The 20257-nt window shown below is 36.9% G+C and overlaps 1 protein-coding gene across 1 annotated transcript in view; it reads right to left on the bottom strand.

The window, feature by feature from the left end:
- Positions 1-20257, bottom strand: part of PDE11A (phosphodiesterase 11A) — a 126647-nt gene that overhangs the window by 51790 nt on the left and 54600 nt on the right. The window contains exons 5-10 of the mRNA XM_051622801.1: positions 17788-17852; positions 13319-13454; positions 10776-10851; positions 9269-9336; positions 8796-8888; positions 5040-5090 (exon numbers count right to left, since the gene is read on the bottom strand). Coding sequence (XP_051478761.1) covers positions 5040-5090; positions 8796-8888; positions 9269-9336; positions 10776-10851; positions 13319-13454; positions 17788-17852 — 489 coding nt within the window. The remainder of the gene's footprint in view (positions 1-5039; positions 5091-8795; positions 8889-9268; positions 9337-10775; positions 10852-13318; positions 13455-17787; positions 17853-20257) is intronic.

Raw genomic sequence — 20257 nt, forward strand, 5'->3', positions numbered from 1 at the left:
AAAAAATATGAATATGGATATGGGTGCTGGAGAGGATGCAGAGAAGGGCAAGTAGGCTGATTAGATGTCTGGAGAATGGGTCTTATGAGGAGAGGCTGAGGGAGCAGGGGCTGTTCAGCTGGAGGAAGCTGAGGGGAGACCCCATTGCTCTCTACAACTACCTGAGAGGAGGTTGTGGTGAGGTGTGTTGGCCTCTTCTCCCTTGTGACCAGTGATATGACAAGAGGAAATGGGGTCAAGCTGCACCAGGGGAGGTTCAGATTGGATATTAGGAAAAATGCATTCACAGAAAGAGTGGTGAGACACTGGAACAGGCTGTCCAGGAGGTGGTGGAGACACTGTCCCTGGAGGTGTTAAAAATTGGGTGGACGTGGTGTTTCAGGAGACGGTTTAGTTGTCAGGGGTTGTAGGGTAGATGGTTGGTCTTGATGATCTTGACAGTCTTTTCCAACCTTGATGATTCTATGATTCTGATTTGTTAATTACTTTATCCTGCCAAAATTGTCTGAATTTAGTGCACTTATGTAGGTGCAAGTGAGAAGTATTTTGATAAATCAGGCTCAAGACTTCAGACAGACCTCAGATATGCAAGAGAAGCTTGCACTCAAGGTGGACTTATTTTGTTTTACTTGCAAACGTCCATGAAAAGTAAAGCTTCATTTCTCTCCCTATATCCAGAGCAAATGGTATCAGAAATCTACCTATCACAACAATGCAGTGCATATCAGAAAACCTACAAAATATTATGCAGTTTATATTAACTTAGCAGTATATCCGATTTTTTTTTTAAACCATCATACTTTATAGTGTAAAACCCCAAAGTTGAAAATTATTTAATAGCAAAATATAAAATTATCTGACAATGGACAGTCTATGTACAATACTATACATTGTATGTTTTCACTGCTCTTATTTTAATCCTATAAATCATTTACAAAAATCACAATCCTCTTTCTTAGAACCTGGAAGCACAGTGTGTATCTGAAATACTGGAATAATGGCAGATACCCTATGATTCATTCTGATTAACAAGTAATGCTGATTAAATTGCTTATTATTGAAACACTGTAAATTAAGCTTCCATTTTAAAGAACTACCCATTTCAGGAAAAAGGACTCATTTTACACTGAGTGACAACTAGAGTTTTCACTTGACCGACACTTTCAACTGGCATAAAAAGGGGATTAGTTCTTAAACTTTAACCTTTCTTTCAGAGCTCTTGTTCTTGTGGGAGGTGTCCCTGCCCATGCAGGGGTGTTGGAACCAGATGACGTATAAGGTCCCTTCCAACCCAAACCATTCTGTGATTCTATCAGAAAACTCAATGCAAAAGATTGACTGCCATGAATACATAGATGGAAGGTGAGAGAAGGAACATTAGTATGCAATTTTACAAATGCCAAATAAAACTGAAGACAGCAACATCCTGCTGAAATCAACAGCAAACCTCCTGTTACCTTCCCTGGGGCCAGATCATCACCTACAGAGACTGGGATTTGCTCAGGCTCTGAATCTATATCTCTGCAGTTCCATTTTTGTCTACCTGGAGAGCTAAGCTGCCTGTCTTACTGCTGAACCAAGGGCATGAATTTTTCCTTCCCACTTCCCCCAGGTGCGGGCAGCACCCCAAGTTGCTCCAACCAGGCCAACAGAGCTGCAACTGCCTGCAATGCAGCTGGGCTTTGCACAGAGCTCCCTAGAAATGTATGCCTGCTAGCCTAAGTGATAATGAATCCCAAATGATTTAATGCAAATAATGAAAAGGGCTGGTGACATGAATTTTTACACTCAGGATCCACATAATTGGATTCTCTTCTGAGAAAAATCCCAATATACTCATTATTAGAACAATTTCTAAAAATTATGTAAGTATTTTTAAACTTGGGTTTATGATTTTTATTAGTGAAAGCTGTATTCTAGTAACATCAGAAGTGGAATCACTTCAAAAGCGGTAAAACACACATTCACTGTGAATCTATATTCCTGTTTTGTTTTTAGACAAGTGTAGAAATCAGATATGGAACAGGACAATTGCATTACATGGTCCATTATCATACACTTCTTTTTCGTTGTTCCATACTATGAACTTCCCTCTGTATTTTCCAGATCCAATAGTGCTCTGCATTTTTTCCCATCCTAGCATCTGGAGAAAGTTATTTAATTTCTTAAGGTTTTCCTAATAAGGTGGGGTTTTCTGTTGTTTCGTTAATTCTTAGACAGGATTAGAAGCAAGTGAAATACATTTTATTTTACATAACCTGCTCCCAGTGATTGTTTGATTCTTAGTATATTGTGAATTCATTAAGTATATCTGTGAATTCATCTAATAACAGTAGGAAATTCTTGACAGAATTTCAACTAGTTTTGCTAGGCTTGCTGCAGTGAAATACAGTTAATTCCCTGGTAAAAGCTGGAGGAAAAAAACCAAACAACTTCAAGTATAATTGCAATTTTTCACTTTTTATCAGAATCTTATTGAGATTTTAGGCAAATAAAAATTAATGGGAAAGCATACTATTAAGACTACAAAGAGATAAGATCACAAAGATGGAAATAAACTTCATCTAGGAGATGCAGAACATGCAATGATTTCTGAGGTTACAGTTTGTTTAGAGTAATATGTGGAAAAGTTGTCAACTCAGATGTATTGTCTCTCCAAAGTCATTAATTACCATTAGGTCCCATGTCATTCCAGATCCAGTCAATAGTGAGCTACTGGCATTACTCTCATTTAGATGTTCCTGTCATGGGTGTCTGTTACTGTTCTGACTGAACCAGAACATCAGGTAAATCCTAACAGACATGTCTTCTGACATCTGCCAATAAATCACCAAAGGGAGAAGGGACAGTTTTAGCCCCAAACACCCCCAGAGGGAGGAATTGTTTATTAGCCAGTCAAGTCTAGGAGATGACCTCAATATAACAAAGGGCTTCTACAAAATATAACAATACAAGGATCAGAGAAGAGAGCAGTGATTTCAGGGTAGGATGCCTCAGGAAATCTTAGAAGGGAGACTGGCTGCCAAGCTCTGCAAGGGGGCAGACGGGAGCAATTTCATCCTGTGGATAGATGGCCCTCTCTGGGGATGACCTCTCTGTCAAAGGCCCACAAGACATGCCAGTCCTCCTATCTGGCTTTTTGTTTTGTTTACAACCAGTGGTGTAAAAGACCATTGGCATTCATATTGTCAGGAACTGAAAGCAAGACAACTGGATAGAGGAAAGCAAAAATTTTTCTGAAAAAATTCCAGCTTAATTTAAGCACACCTTGATTATATTCCTCACTTTTTCATCAATGTTCTTCATAAAAATGTATCCATTAAGGTTATTAATGAATAAATGCTTTTCATTTTCCTTTACCTTATCATTAACTATTAAATGGATGGTTATATGCTGTCAAAGTTAACAAGTAACAAGACACTCCTTACTCGGAGACTGGCAAATCTATTAATGAAGGCACCTCGGAAAACAAGTAGAATAGCTCCTCATCCACTAGTATCTAAGTCCGAAGAGTAACATAGTAGGCTTTTAGTTCAACTACAGACAGCATGATGGAATTGTCTTTCAATGGCTCATAACAACCAAGAAGTATGGGCCTCTAGTATGTAGCAAGATATTGGTTGAATCCTGACCATCACAGAAGCTATGGTGCTTATTTTAAGACAAACCAGAACTAAAAAAAAAAAATAAAATAAAAATTAAAATTAAAATATGGTCCTTTATCCCTTTATTGTATCCTCTCTCACACTGTGTTCATTGTTCTTTTTGCCAAACATAAAATACAACTTGTTAAGCACACAGAAGCATTTCATGCTGGCTGCAGTTTTGGAACGATTTTCAAGCAGGTTTGATGACAGGAATAATTTGGTAATCTAATCTTCATCTTACAAAAGTCTGGGTAACTGCACAGTAGCTTCAACAGGAGAATATGACACCTTAACACCAGGTATCGATACAAAGTTCTAAGTCACAGTGATCATTTGGGCAATAATCTACAAATCAAGTAACTAGCAATCTCTGCCCTTCCTCAGCCCAGGTAACTCATCAGTATCAGCTCTGATAAGTCATTCTTGGGCTTTCTCCTTCCACCACAACCATCCCCATAGGGCAGAAATCAGGTTGCAGTCAGCCAGTGAAGTGTCAAAAAAACCCATCAAGCAGTGACAGATACCAGGGAGCCACAGCAGGGAATGCCAGCAGTGTGGGGTCACAACAGCCCAGATCTCCTTCCCAGAATTCACAACAATCTGATGCACTTTACATACATGAGACCAACACTAATTCCCACCACAAGAACCTCCCACACATCTTGGAGGAGCCATCTGCAACACTGACTTGTCATAGCCAAAGAAGTGCCACCAAGTTATACCAGTGTTTTCTCAAGCAGAAAAGGACAAAGCCTATTACCAAAGCAGCTTTGGAGCACTAGCAGTGATAGAAGAGCAAGGTCAGTGTTCCCCATGCTCTCTCCCCTTTGGCAAGGGAGGATGCAGTCAGAACACAGTTATTGGTCTCTAGCAGTGCTATGTTCAGCACACATCACTTTACAGTTCTGCCCAAGGTGCTTACAGAAGTTAAAAGAGGATTTCGCACCTTCACATCTGGCCTTCTGAGCCTACGCACAATCTTTTTTTGTAAACACAGGACAGCTTCCACACTCTAAGCACACAAAGTCTCAAGCTCCTCTCAATTTCTCTAGTCTCTTCCTAACCTCTCACTGTGTATGATTTTGCTATGATGGTTCTTGCAGAGGAGGCCACCAAAGCCATGCTGATCTGCAGTTCCAGCAGCTGGCACTGGGACAATACTATTTTGCTGCTGTGCACCCATCACTGCAGGTCTTTATTGTTGAAGGATTTTTTCCACCTTCTTTACCTAACATGCAATACAACCTTCGCAAATTATTAATTGTTAATTAATAATAATGATTGTTAATTATTATTTTCTACTTTTGGTATACAACTTTTCTCTCAGATAACCTACATCCATTTTGACCTACTGCTATATTGTCAGAGATAACAAAAAATGTAAATCCTTACCTTAAATTTATCAACTTCTGCCTTTGAACATGTTGCATGATAAGATAACACCTGCCCAGGAAAAAAAGATTAAAAAACCACTTTTGTAGACTTGACAAGTAGAAATAATAGGGCTCTGTGCTGCAGTCTAATAAATTATTTTTATAACAAATTTAATTAATATTTATGCATGGTAATTTGGTTTGAATGTCAGCATATAGTAACTAATGGCAAGCTCTCAGGTATACATTCGGTGTTTATGATGCAATGCATTTTATAGGGAATCATGGACAGTCATTTAATATAATAAACATGCCTACATTGTTCTTCTGGAATTCTACGATCAAAAGAGAAAGTATTCAATGTAAAAATAATGCTAGATTTATAGACTTCAAATATTGCCTTTTGCTGTGCTGTAAAGCTGTAATGCCTTTGCTAGTGGCAAATCAGCACCTCTATGCTATGTATGACATTCTCTTCAATACCATTCTGGAGATGAAAGCATCAACTATAATGCACAAAGTACTGCACACCTCCTCTTATTACCTGTAAGTATGCATACATACATGTGGAATACATTATGCCCTAGGTGATGACACTAGCACTGGACAAACATTCCTGAAGGTGCAAGAGCCATCCTGTGTTTTGCACTCACCAAGATCTGACTGTGGGTGGGATGAGGTGCTTGGTCCATGAGGGAGCTTACATAGCCAGAGCACTCCTGGCAAGGACAGGACCTCCTCACCACACAGCAAGACCAAATCTGCTGATGTGCTACAACTTTGATACATATTTCTCATTTTGAAATTGTTTTTATCTATTAATGTCTCTGTTACTCATAACATTGCTTAAACTATCTCAAACATCTTTGGCTTGCAATACCTTGTGGCAATAAGTCCCAAGATGTATTTACTCATATCGATTTTAGAAGTGTCATCTTTTACAGTAATAGGAAGTCATTCCTGCACGATAAAGTAATAAATAACAATCACCAATTTTCTTCTTCTGTCCTATGTTTTACTTTCTATAACTATACATCATGTCTGTCCTCAAATAGTATCTATTTTTCTGTCCAACCATATTTTAAGCTTCACTCAGAAATCTGTAAGATTAGTAAAACTGTCTTCTGCTATGACAGATTACACTTAATACCAAAATTCTTATCAAGTTTCTCCTTTATGTGCATTCATTATATCCCTCTAGATTTTTGCACTCTTCTTTAATACTATTTACTAATATTTTAATGATTTGCAACTTTTGCATCCTTGATGTATACAACAGTACTTAGTCTGGTTTTCAACCAGATGGCATCCTACTGTCAGGCTTTCCCCATCGTTTATTTACATTTTTATCTTCTGTTTATTAGTCAATTTTATGAGGTTTCTATATGAAAAACAGTATCTGTATATTTGGATAGAAATCATATTATTGTATTTATCAAACGGATTTATTTTACATATTATATCAATGTCATTTTCAAATGACATTTTCACTCTTATTGCTGTTGATTCTAGCTAAATGCATAAATGCTAATAAAGTATTATGTTTGGGAGAAACCGATTCACAGTCCTTCAGCAAATACCATTCTTTTGTTCAGCACTTTGCTGCTGTATCTTCAGTCACTTTACAAATATATTATCATGAGTTGTTGCTCATTTATATAAAGAATTACTCCTCACTGAAGCATAGGGGCCATTTATCAAACCTATAATCTACATTTAAGCTATATGACTGTCTTTTTTAGATCAAAGAAAGAAGCTGTATTTTAAACCAAGAAATTTAACTGTCTTTGATTTCAGCAGTAAATAACAAACTTTTATGTTAACTTTCATCACTGCATCCGAGTGTAAGGTCTGGCAGTGCTTGTTTTTCTTGCCAGGAGGCATATTCATTCTAACGTGTTATATTACACAAATATCTGGGGCATATAAGGGTTTATAGTCATTTATTACTATGATACATAAAGAATAAGGAATCTTGCAGGAGGCCTGAAAAGGTTGGTGTTTAACTTCTCCTCCTAAGTGAAAACATATACAGGGATAATAAAAAGCCACATATGCTTGGAATGTTTTCTAACACAAACAGTCCTATTGACTTCAAAAGCCTTAACATGCCTGCGTGCTTTGCCAGATAGATCCCAAATACATAGACAAATATCTCCAACCCTAAAGCAAAGAAAATATAATTATCTTCATAACAATCCAGTTGGGTTTGATTTTTGTTGTAACAGAGCAAATTCATGTCTCCATCAGGCCAACACTAGTTGGGGTTGTTCAGCCTGGAGAAGAGAAGGCTCCAAGGAGACCTTATAGCTTTTTACAAGGGCATTTAGCAACAGGGTGAGGGGGAACATTTTAAAGCTGAAAGATCATGGATTTAGGTTAGCTATTACAAATAAATTATTTACTGTGAGGGTGGTGAGACACAGGCACAGGGTGCACAGGGAGGTTGTGGATGCCTCATGCCTGAAGTGTTCAAGACTAGACTGGGTGGGGCTTTGAGAACCTGGTTTAGTGGGAAGGTGTCCCTGCTCATAGCAGGGTGGTTGGATCTTTAAGATCCCTTCCAATCCAAATCATTCTGTGATTTTGTGATTTTTGTGGTTCTTATTATAATGTCTCAAAGGAGTTAGAACAGTTAAAAGTGTGCACACATCAAGGATAGCTAGATCATTTTCTTCTCCTGTCATACGTGAAATTTAAAACAATACTGAAATCTTAGCAAAATTACCCTTTCACCTAAGGAATGTTTTAAAACTAATCAGTGTTGCATATACTTTAAAAAATACTTGAATTTTCATTCAAACCACTCTTATTGTTTCAGTAGGAATAATGTAAATTTTTAAAGCTACCCTCAAAACTCCAAGCTTTGTCCTCACCAAGATGATTTTTATATGATTGTGTTGAAAATCTTGAAAATCTCCAGAATATAATACAGAATAGTGTGTTATTTTTTAATCAGCCTATAGAAATTTAAATAATAATAATTTTTAAAAATATTTATGCATTTTAGAATTAGTTTTAAAGGAACTGGTAGATTTCATTCTTCATGAATGGGTGGCAGGAGCAGAAACAGGAAAAGAAATTCCTACAAAGGCAATGGTCAAAAAGAGAGAAACCTTTCCATCTATTTAGCTTCTCTCCATCTATTCTACAGAAAGACTTGGTGTTGGAATGCCAGAATCTTGCATTATGTGTTGGCCATGACTCACAGCAGAACCCTTACTGAGCTGCCAGCCATCCTGCTTTGACTTTATTCTATCTGAGAAGGGTTCAGGAGATGTTGCTTTTGATACTAAAAATGCTGCAATAATTATAACTTTTCAAATGTTGTCCTCTTTACTGTATGTTTTACTTATATTTTACAACACTAGAAAAAAATCCAACAAGCTATCTAAAATATAAAATTCTAAGGAATTTTCCATCAGTTACTGACAGACAAGAAAAGCAATATAATGCCTAGATTAATTCCTACACTTGGATGTGTAAGAAAGTAGATTCTCCATCATAACTGCCCCCTCTTCTCATGTAAAAAAAACCCCAACAACATAGGCATCAAATGAGATACCTGGGCTCAAAATAAATTAGGTTGTGCATGAGCTCCACAGCTAAGTGCACACTGAATAAGTTTCCCTTCAGCTTTACCTTAATAAGATAACACTATAAAGTGCAGAGAGGTAGATATAGAAAAAGATGCTAAAATAAATTCAGAAGCAGCAGGTTCCTTTACATGTGATAATTATAAGCAAAAAAAGGTTTCATTGAGAAGTACACATACGTCAAGAGCCACAGACTGTTTTGCCCAGGATTTCTTCACTTGGTCATACATAATTGTGTTGTTGATGCCCAAGCCACAAAAAATAACAAAAGCCTAAAATTAAAAAGAGGAAAAAGAAAAAATCAAATATAATTCAGTTATAATACAAACACAAAATGAATGCTGGCTTAATCATTAACAGGAATTGCATAGAAAGATTAGAAATAATCGTGCTTAGACAGATATTCTTGCAGGTAGGTCACTGGCCTCAACAAGATGAGAAAGAACAGATGCAAGAAACTAATTTTAATTAGAATGCAACCTTATTCATTGAGGATTTCTGTGAATTAATAAACCACAATAAAACAAATCACAGTACAGTCAACATATTCTTCCACCACCCCTCCCTAGAAGTAGTCTGAAGCAGCATTACCCAGAAATACCAAATCCTACTGAAAAATGATGTTATTGCTACAAAATCCAAAGTCTCTTACTTCAAACAGTCGCTGGTCAGCATCGTCAAATGGTTTCCCATCAAGCCTGTTCAACACTTGAGCTACACCTTTAGAAAGAATTAATATGAATTATAATCTTCACTCATTAATTCACAATGCAGATTATTTTAATAATTGGTAAGCTTTAAAATACATTTTTCAAACTGAAAAACAAAACTGTAAATATTTATTCTGAAATTATTAGATAGACATAAACATGTGAAAGTCTGATTGTTTTGATACCAGGACTCAGCTTATAACTTTCAATCATTATTCATTACTCTTTAAGTATAATACTGCAAATTTAAAAGTTACTTGCAACATTTTTCACAAAAGGTTAAATATCTCTTTGGGACTCGAGCATTTTGCTAACAGCAATCATGTAAGGTGTCCTAGCAACGTGGAGTTACTAATGTAACTTGCTGAATCAGTACCTTTATTCCTAAAATGTTAGTTGGTTTAGCATCACCAGTGCATGTAAGTCCTTTTTTGCTCATCAATGTTTCATGAATTTATTGAACCAATGAAAAAAGTAATTTCCTTAAACCACTCAAAAAAGCAAAAGTCTTCAAGGCTCTTGGCTCTAGCCAAACTAAGACTGAGTTCTACTACAACAAACTGTTTCTATTTCATTTAGCTACAATATGCCCTTAGAAAACTACTGAGAGAACTATCAGCAGTCAAGGGTTCTGTTTCTTTCTACATCTTTAAAGTAATAGGCATTTCACAACAAAAAATGAGCTATATTTTTTAAGATTCAATTCCCACATCATCTCTGCTGAATAAGCTTGAAGATCCTGGTCCTGAAGGACGGCAGGTGCCTCCAGCAATGCACTACTGATCTCAGCTCTGCTCTCCCCAACAGCCAAAACACACAAGGATCAAAGTCTTACCCTGCTGGTTTAAATTGCTATTGCTATGACTTCAATTCTGGAAAGTTAACAGAGGAATCTGGCACTTATTTACAAGTGGTGCTTCTTTTTGTGCCAGAAGCAGGGGCAGTTGCAGATGTATCATAGCTGGGAAGCATCTTATCAAGCAAGCAATAAAACCCTGTCACACCCTGATCCTGCATGCACCCCTGCCACAGGCAACTCTGGCAGCTGCCATAGCCCCTCCAGTAAGTCTTCCCTGAGTCATGTAGTTTCACATTCAAGTGGGAAATGACCACGTTGCTGGACTGCAGAAACAAGTTGCCTGAATTGTGTAGTAGAAAGGGAGACCCAAGAAGAACATCAAAGCATATATCGCTAATATTGTTTGAATTTCTATTTTCATCTCATTAATCTTCCAGTTTCAATACAATATATAACTTAACACAATGGGAAAGCTGAAAAAGTCCATACAGTATCCAAGTCTCTTCTTGGATACTTAGCATGCATCCTAGGTACCATAACTTCTTAACAATATTCAGCTGGGAAAAAGAAGAAAAAGGAACACAGAATTAAAAAGACAGAATTAAATTTACATTAGCACAAAAATGATGCAGCTATGAGGAAGGTCTTACCAATTATTTGGTGGTTGCTATTCCATATAGGAACACACAGAACAGATCTTATGTGAAAGCCAGAAATCTGGTCAGCCTAAAATATACAAACGAGAGCTTCCATTAGCTGTAGGTACCATTCGCAGTACCATTTGCGGTACCATTTTATGTCCTAGTAACAGAAATATCAAGGAGTAAGTTTACATTTACAAATGTCATTCCATATGGTTCCACTTTCACTCAGAAAATATTTCTGCTGAAACCTCATTCACAGCAAGATTAACCAAAAGCCACAAGGATTATTCTAATAATTGCCAAAGAAAATACAAACACTGCCATCTTTCTAACAGAAAGCATAAACTATTTGACTTTGAATTGGAATTAAGGACAAACTGCAATTGAGACAATGTCCAGACAATTTCTGAATTCCTTGTGCTGGTGGATTAGCGTAGACAACCTCCATTGAATAAGTGTGCCTTAGAAACACTCTTCCCAATTTTTGAACTGAAACTGGATTTAGCAAAGCAGCTATTAAAAGGGGCTTACAGGAAATACCATTTTCAGAAGAAAGTCAAAAGCAATTAGGGAATTGTGCAGAAGTGCGAGCTGGGAAGAAATGGAAGGATGGGGTCAAAACCAAGATTTGAGATTTTCTATGTAGGTTCAATTGCTCTTGTAATTTAATGTAGTGTAAAACTTCGCTATTTATTGTAAGCATCACTGATTCTCTCTTTTATGTGGTTAATAAGCCTTGTTCTTTAGGGCCATTGCTGCAAAATCTGAGGAAAATATTTTTTTCAAAAGAGATTAGAGTAAGAGAGTGGGATGAGCCCTCTCACAGGACATCAAGAGATGTCCTTTTACTAAAACTGCCAGTGCTACAGGCAATCTCTAGTAAAAGAAAAATAAAAGACCAACAGTAATTCATATATTGGAGGCAGGACAGGATCACTGTCATCTCCTAGCTAGCAAAGAATACCACTCAGGTTTTACTAGAATACTGCTTATTTGTACATATTCAGAACTCATCACTGATATCAACTTGCAGTGCCACCTAAACTCCATGGGCGTGTGGCGACAGTTGTGTCAGATGCGTATCATAAAATTAACTCGATTTAAATACTTCGGCATTAAATTCTCAGTGAATGCACTGAAAATTGAGCATCAACATTTGAAAATGACAGTGTTCTGGGAGAAAGAAGAGTGGTTTTTAATAGAAACAGAAAACAATGTGTTCATTAATACAAATGCATGTTGGATCGTATCTCAGTCACACGGGATAATAAGTTCATTTTCCTACACTTGACTGTCTGCAGAAATAATTGATTATAACAACAGAATTTAAGAATTAAATTTTCATAGGAATCCACTGACAGAAAATTATTACTGCCCTTTTTATTAAGTGTTTTGTTTTTCTCTACATAAATTGGCCAATGCTTCAGACTTGGAAAGGGGTAACTGTGAAACAAATAAGGGCTGAATTATTCAGGACATTATATATTAAAAGTACAACTGCAAACATATCAAGTATTGGCATGCTTTATTTTAGCATATCTCTGTGGCAAGAAATAGATCCCAGGCATTAATTGTACTTGAAATTCTGAGCAAATTAGCACTGACAGTTTTCTTGTACACTTCTACAGCAAGTCTCTTTAATTCTTCTTGTTTTGACAAATTCTGCTTGTTTGAGAGATAATCCCTTTAATGACACATGGAATAGAACTGGAACCAAGCAAACTCTCAGGATGAAATACTTCCAAGCACAATTATTGTAGTAATATAGTTTAGCAAGCTTGCTGACTAAGGCTGGCTGCTGATTAATGTCCTGCCCAACTGCTGGCCGAGTCCCCTGCAGTGCTCCTGTACTGAATTCAGTGAAGACTGACTGTTAACTAACTTGACTGTTAATTGCTGTCAGTTAATGAGAATAAGACTGCTGACAGAATTCAGTGAAGATTTTGTCCTTCCATATGCCTCTAACATTTATTTAAGTGTTAAGTATATGCCCGTGTTTTTATCTGTATGTACACCTTCCTGAGGCTGGAATGAATACCTTCAGATACACAAACAACTTTTATTAAGAGTTATATGTATCTTGGAGAAATAAGTAATCCAGTGTATTTTATTTGTGCAAATTAAAAGCTCGGTTGGCTGGCCTTGTCTCTCTAGATACTGGTTCTGTTTTCACTCTGTGTGTGCAGAGTGCCAGTCACCCCAGCTAAGAATGATGGTACTGCTAACACTGAACACAAACAGCAGAATTTTCAGCAGTAAAGATCAGTTTGCATAAATATCACTTGACCGAGGAAGGTGTCACTTATATAAATAGAAAAAAAAAATAATTCACAGACAAAGTAACTGCCTGAAGTCATACACTAATTCAGTGACCTGTGTGTACTGTACAAAGCCATGTCAACACCAGCAGACCCAAAAGACATAATGGATAGAAAAAACAACACACAATAGTCACATGTTGAGCCACTTGGCTGTACCAATAAAATTGTGTTATATTAGTTGCAATACCAAAAATGTGATTTATATTTACATTTCTAAAAATCTCTTACTTCAGCATCAAAGCGAGGATCCTGATAGGCATCACTGATGTTCACTGGGAGACCCGTGGAAGCAACAAGTTCTGCAATGCTATTATTTATTAGCCAGTCAGAATAAGATGATGATTTCTCCATGTTGTCTTTGAAACTATCAAAAGGCACAGCAAGGGAAAAAAAATACAGTCAATGCTGCTTAAAAGTCAATCATGCCATTTTACAGGCATATTCATAGGAACAGCAAAACCATTCACAGTTATTAACAGTTACTAAGTATTATTGATGGAACAATAATTTGTTATTTCTTGAAAAATTCTCTCCTATACACAACTCTTTGTATTGAAAATAGCATTGGTCTCCCAAGTGAAGTAAATACAGCAATTAATAATGAAAAGCATTTACATACAAAGAAAGAGTGAGATTATGTTCCAAGTTTCTGTGGGATACAAGCCTGCTCACCAAAAGCAACCAGTTCTAAATAATATTTTCTTTAGAGCTATTTGAAAGTATATACTTTTAAGATTTTTCAAATTAGCCTGATAATTTGGGGTATTTTTAATTCATACTTCCAATAATTTTCCTGTCAAGGGAACTGTCTTTTTTATTTATTTTAGCCTAAAATGCCAGACCTAAATAGCTGAAGAAGGGATTACAAAATAAGTATTAAAATCAATAATATAAGTGTGTTGAACCAGGTTAATTCAAGAAGACAAAGAATACATGAAAGTTTCTTTTTTTTTTTTTTTTTTTTCTGGCTGAGCTCCTGCCACAACTTCTGAGGGGCTAGAGAGCTGTCAGTAAACAAGGATAAGACTTAAGAATCATGGGCTCAACTCACCACACTCCACTGCAGCTTCTTCAGAAAACTCAGTATCTACACAAACCTCAAAGACTACACCTTACACCTTATTTAATCAGCAAGAAAGTTCTCATTGATTTCTTGCAGACAAGTTTTTGATGCTGGCAAGGGGTAGCTATTCATGTGTGAATAAATGAACACAAGTTGTCTTAGTTTTGAGAAGAAAGCTGATCAATTTTGAAAACCTGAGCAGTGCTCCAGACTCCCCTTATGCAGCTGCTTGCCCTACTGTCTTCCCCAAAGCATCCCTAACAGGAATGCCAGATAGTGCAGTAGAGAAGTGGTACAGCCAAAATCACAGGTACCTTTAATCTTCTCTGAACAGCAACATGAACCCTCCCAGCTCCTAGGACCAGAAAAGCATAAAGATGCCCTAAGAAGCATAAAAATACCGCAAGGAATTAGGTGTTACCAGAGTGCATGTTATCCCAGGGGCAGTGGTGGAGAGACAGCAGCAGCAGGGATTTCAGCACTGTCCCTGTACCAGCCCAACTGGGAGGGAGCACAGGTATCTTCTCACATGCAACCCACACTCTGGCTCAAGCAGCCAAACTCTCCACTACCACTGGTACTCAGGATAGAGAGGTGTAATCATCTGCCAAGACGACAGCTTCTGTGCAGCAAAGACAGCCCATCAGCATCTTCCCTCGGGCTCATCTTCATCCTGAACACATTAGAACTGAACCCTCAAGGCTCCTAAGATTTATGTAATCTGTTTTTCCAAAGAGAGGGCAAATTTAGGAGACTTGGGCAAAGGCATACCTCAAGAACAAAATGAATGGCTAAAACAACAGCATCAGTTTGCCATTGTGAATAAACAACCTTGATCATGGTGTGTGCAGGAAAACTGCAAATTGAACAGATAAACACAAGCATGGTCTTGCAAGGTGTTTCTTTACAACCAACAGCAAAAAAAAAAAAAAAAAATTAGGGACTAAAAATATTTAGGGACTAAACAGGTGAGATGGGATTAGCCAGATGAAAGAAGGGCAAAATAAAAGCGAGTTTCTTCTAAAACTGTGACAAAGTACATTTGGATATTAAAAGTGTGGAACTTCTCTCTCTTTCAGATAAAACTTATAACTAGAATTGTTCTTGGCCTATAATCTCTTTGGATTTCCACTATAGTTAAAAAAAAAAAAATATTTTGTCTCTGCTGATGTAACAAGGAAGAAACTAAATTTGCCACTTTTTTCCACATGAAATATCTCATGACTTTACATCATTTATGGGTGTGGAATGTAGAATGAAAAGGGCAAAACTCACTAGGAAAAAGCTTAAATGTCAAGGGCTCATGGCATTGTTCGGTATCCTAAATAACCTTTATTTTCCCACTACAGTGCCAATAACTCAAGCTGTGCCTTTGCTAGATCCAAATGTGACGTCATATCTGCCAGTCTAACCTTGATCTTTGTAAAACCACCTTCACTCTCCACTGGATGAAAAATGAAAGAAAAAACAGTAAATATTTATATTAAGATGTACAGATATTTACATTTATAAATCTTGCACTGACTCCCTATCAGGTTACATGTGTTTATGCATGTGTCAGACTAAAGTTAAAATAATCTTGACTTGACTACATGCAGAGCAGGCTACTGCAAACTGCTTTTCGGTAGCATGCTAATATAACTATGGTAACAAGAACTGAGCCAACTTGGTTATCTTGACACCACCCTACATTGTTTTGATTAATCTGGCTACAGATCAAGTTTGAGAAAAACAAGAACAACCACCACATCCTTGATTCACACTCCTGTCCCTTAAAAAAAGAATGTATTTTCACCCATTCACTTAACCTAAGAAGAACCAACTGCCTCTCTGAAGCTCTTTCTCAAAAGAAGAGATTTTTAAATTCCTATTTAGACTTCCCTATTTTTTATCACTTGCTTTCATTTTCTATTTGTCTCACCATTTCCATTTCTCAGCTAGTGGATAAGGGCATGAAAGAGATCTACCTTCTACTCATCTTTCTGTGTGGCCCTGAATTCTGCTGTCTGCCTGCACATCTTAAAATTAACACTACCCACTTTTGTAATGCTGTGAGATCAAACCATGAAAAGTTACAACCTGTCATAATCTGGAGTACAATGTGCACATTCACCTTAATGAAGTGATAGCTTCCTACCACACCGGAGGTGAAGAAATAAAGCACGAAAGAAGGCAAATTACCCAAAAATACTTTTAAAGATGCTTGAAGGGCTTATATTTGGCAAAGCACTAAGTAATATTTGAGTTTGCTAAGCTCTGGGTAGCAAGTTGGACAGAAGGCTATGTTTGTCATTACAGCATCCATGTGCCATGGCAAATTCTAATTCAGAATCAGTATGAATTGATTTGCATGGTCACATTCAAGGAGTGGTGATCAACAGCTCAATGTCCAGATGGAGAGCTGTGATGAGTGGGGTTCCTCAAGGGTCAGTGCTTGGATCAGTGTTATTTAACATCTTTGTTGGCAACATGGACTGTGGCACTGAGTGCATCCTCAGCAAGTCTGCCGATGACATCAAAGTGTGGTGAGGTAGACACGATGGAGGGACCTTGAAAGGCTTGAGAAGTGGGCTTGTGCAAACTGCATGAAGTTCAAACAGACCAAGTGCAAGTCCCACACCTAGGTCAGGGCAATCCCAAGTACAAATACAGGCTGGGTGGAGAATGGATCAAAAACAGTTTGGAGGAGAAGGACTTGTGAATGATGGTGGACAAGAAGCTCAACATGAGCTGGCAATGTCCACTTGCAGCCCAGAAAGTCAACTGTGTCCTGGGCTGCATCAAAAGTGTGGCCAGCAGGACCAGGGATATGATTCTCCCCTTTTGTTCAGGACACCACCTGGAGTACTGTGTCCAGTTCTGGAGCCTTCTGGAGCCTGGAGAAGAGAAGGCTCCAGGGAGACCTTACAGCAGCCTTCCAGAACCTGAAGGGGTCTACAGAAAAGCTGGGGAGGGGCTTTTTTACAATGTATGTAGGATGTTTTCTATGAACTGTTATCAGTTGTATTACCTTATAGGAATTAATACAGTAACCCCACATGGACAAAAAACTTTTGATTACTTGTTACAATTAGCCCTTTATTGATGCATAGACTTCTATTTTGACTAGGCTCCCAAACAAGATTTAGGCACAGGGACACAATCTCGAGGAAATACATGTTCTCTGAGGTTTTTCAGCTTTCCAACTTGACAACAGGAGTAGAAATAAAATCTTTCTGGAAACCTTCCAACACAATGGCAAGGAGGCATTTTGTAAGAGATCAACAAGCAAACTAAAATTATTTTGTGATTTTTACTTCAGTACTAATCATGCAAACTTTTGTTTGCTCTCCACGACTTCTACAATAAAAAATTGTGAGTTATTTCCTTCTCTGAGACACTGATACAATGTTATCATGTATATATATATATATGCACACACATATTAAAAAATATAGGCATATATAGTTATTCAAAGCAAGTCTCAATTTTAAGTGAGCAGGAGCCTTGTCTGAGTAAAAACTGTAGGCTCTCTTCAATCAAATCTAACCAATGTTCAATAAGAAATTAAAAGTATGATATAAGGTATATATTACATATAATATAAAACCATGTGAAAAAATAAAGTATTATCACAGCAGACATAAGCACTAACCTGTTGTCAGTATCAGCACTGCATTTTGGAGATAACAACTCAAAAGATTTTGTAAATTTCACCACCTGTCAAAAAAAGTAACTTAAAATTGTTAAGATGAATAAATATGTAAGGAAACAGTAATGTAAGCTTCCTATATTAAAACCCAATTTTTATAAAAATTCAATCAGTATTCTCCCAATGGAGAATTTGTGTTAAAAATACACACTGTGCACAGTTCACTAACAAACAATGTCAAATCAAATTATATCTTTAGATCCCTTTATGAAACTGTTTTCTGCATCAGTGTATGTTTCCCTTCAAAGGGCTTTGGAATGGGAATTATGGAGTTTTACACAAACTTCATAGTTTTTAAATATAGAAAAATAAAGTCATTTGCACTACTAATTGCAATGAATTTTTCTTAAACATAATATGCCGAGACCACATAAGGGAAACATTTTAAGAGTGGCTCCTGTGACACAGAACACAGGTAATGTTTTCGGATGCTGGCATGAGTCCCCACCTTCCATTTCAGTTCTGTGTCGTAAAAGCTTTTGATGAAATGTGCAAATGATGGTATTTTAGACATGGCTTAACACTGAGTTACTGTGTGCAGATCTATTTTGATATGTAGGTTAACCCTCTAAAATAGGGGGGAATCAGGAAAATAACTGTTTTACCACTTGTGAAAATGACCAAGTGGGTGGCAAGATGTATTCTCCTACTCCAAATTAACCTATGATTTACGAATGTTTAGAAAAATGTTAGGCTTAACTGAATACCTTGGCTGTCCATATTTCAGAATTTGGTCTAGAGGAATGAGAACTCATTGCCTGTTGTTTGGAAAGAAGCCCTCCGTGTTCAAACATAGAAATAGTAGAAAACTCAAGTGAACAATGCCACCCACGGCTTGCTACTACCACAATGTACTGCTCTGTGAAAAATCATATTATACTTGCAAACATAATGACATTTCATAAGAACGTAGTAGAACTGTATCTTGTAATTATAAAACAAGTGTGGGGGAGTCTTGAAAGAGAAAATCAACCAAAAACATAAAAATTCTGCAACACAGAATATATAAACTAAATACAAATGTCACTTGCTTTTATGAATGCTGGTGTAATTTAGAGCATATTCCTCTGGAAGTATTTAATTTCTAGTAGTTTAAATGAAATGAGAATCATCTTCTCCTTCCAGGAAGGAAAAGATTATTTTTTTTTTTCTGCCATACACAGATTTTATGATTCTGTCTCTGATAATCGTTTAGACTTGTCACAGCCCTGTAACAAATAACCAATTACAGAGTCAGTGAATCCAAACATACTTGGATAGAAAAAGAATATTACGAGCAACATTTTTATCCTTCAGCTGCTTCTCAAATCAGTAGTCAGGATGATCATGAAAACACTGAAAATACTGAAGGGAGCTACCAATAAAAAGAGAGTCTTTTATTTTACTACTAATAACAATAGTCACAAAAATGTTAAACTTTCTTAGAGGCTCTCATACCCTACAAATGGCAGTACTACAACATCCCAGTGAAAGACCCTGTCAAAACTGCATGAAAGCCAACTTTGACAAACAGCTTACGTCCATCCAAATTAACAGACTTCTGCATTGAAATAATTATTCCTTGGCCAAGTAGAAAGAACAACTGGAAAAAACATACTTCAGTAATGCTGGAAATCCTATTTTCACTTCATACTCTCAGTGCAAAAGCTTCTTCCAAGAACAAGTTTGTGACATTTGTATGCAAATGTGTTACCTTAGGGGAAAATTACTAGGAGAAAATAACACGAGGACTTATCTTTTCACAGAGCTTTCATCATTTAGGAACCGAGACCTGCTCTCATTAATAATTTTTCAAAGTATTAAGGAAAGATGTTCAAACATAGCTACTCCCACTCGCAAACATAGCCCTGCCAACATCTAGAGTAACTGGAAAACATTCAGGAAGGAACAAATTCCATGGATTTGAGGAAAAAAGAAAGAAAAAAAAAAGAGAAACTCTGTAAAGCCTACTGAGTTGCCGAATACACAGGTTTAAAATACAAATACAAACCTTTGATGAGTTTATTTTTATGTGTTATTTCTGCAGGACCAATAGTCTGATTAGCAACCTGATCTAGTTGAAGATGCCCCTGCTCATTGCAGGGGGAATTGGACAAGGTGACCTTTAAATATCCCTTCCAACCCAAACCATTCTATGATTCTGTTACATACTAGAATAGAAACTATGTGTTTCAGTTGACTGCAGTTAAACAACAATAATAGATGCAAAAGTATGAACACTGTAGAAAAAGCAACAAAGATGTCTGATAATTATTTCTTGGAATGTATGCAGAAAAGGATAGTTCTAAAAATGAGCATTAAATATTTGGTTGATAATGCAAATGTTTATGTTTTCAAAACTGCTTACAAGCTTCACTCACTTGATAAGCCATTAGTCTGAAAATGTTAGCAAGGTCATAAAGTCCAGGTAAAT

This window comes from Apus apus, chromosome 6 (assembly GCF_020740795.1).
Source record: "Apus apus isolate bApuApu2 chromosome 6, bApuApu2.pri.cur, whole genome shotgun sequence".
NCBI lineage: Eukaryota > Metazoa > Chordata > Aves > Apodiformes > Apodidae > Apus > Apus apus.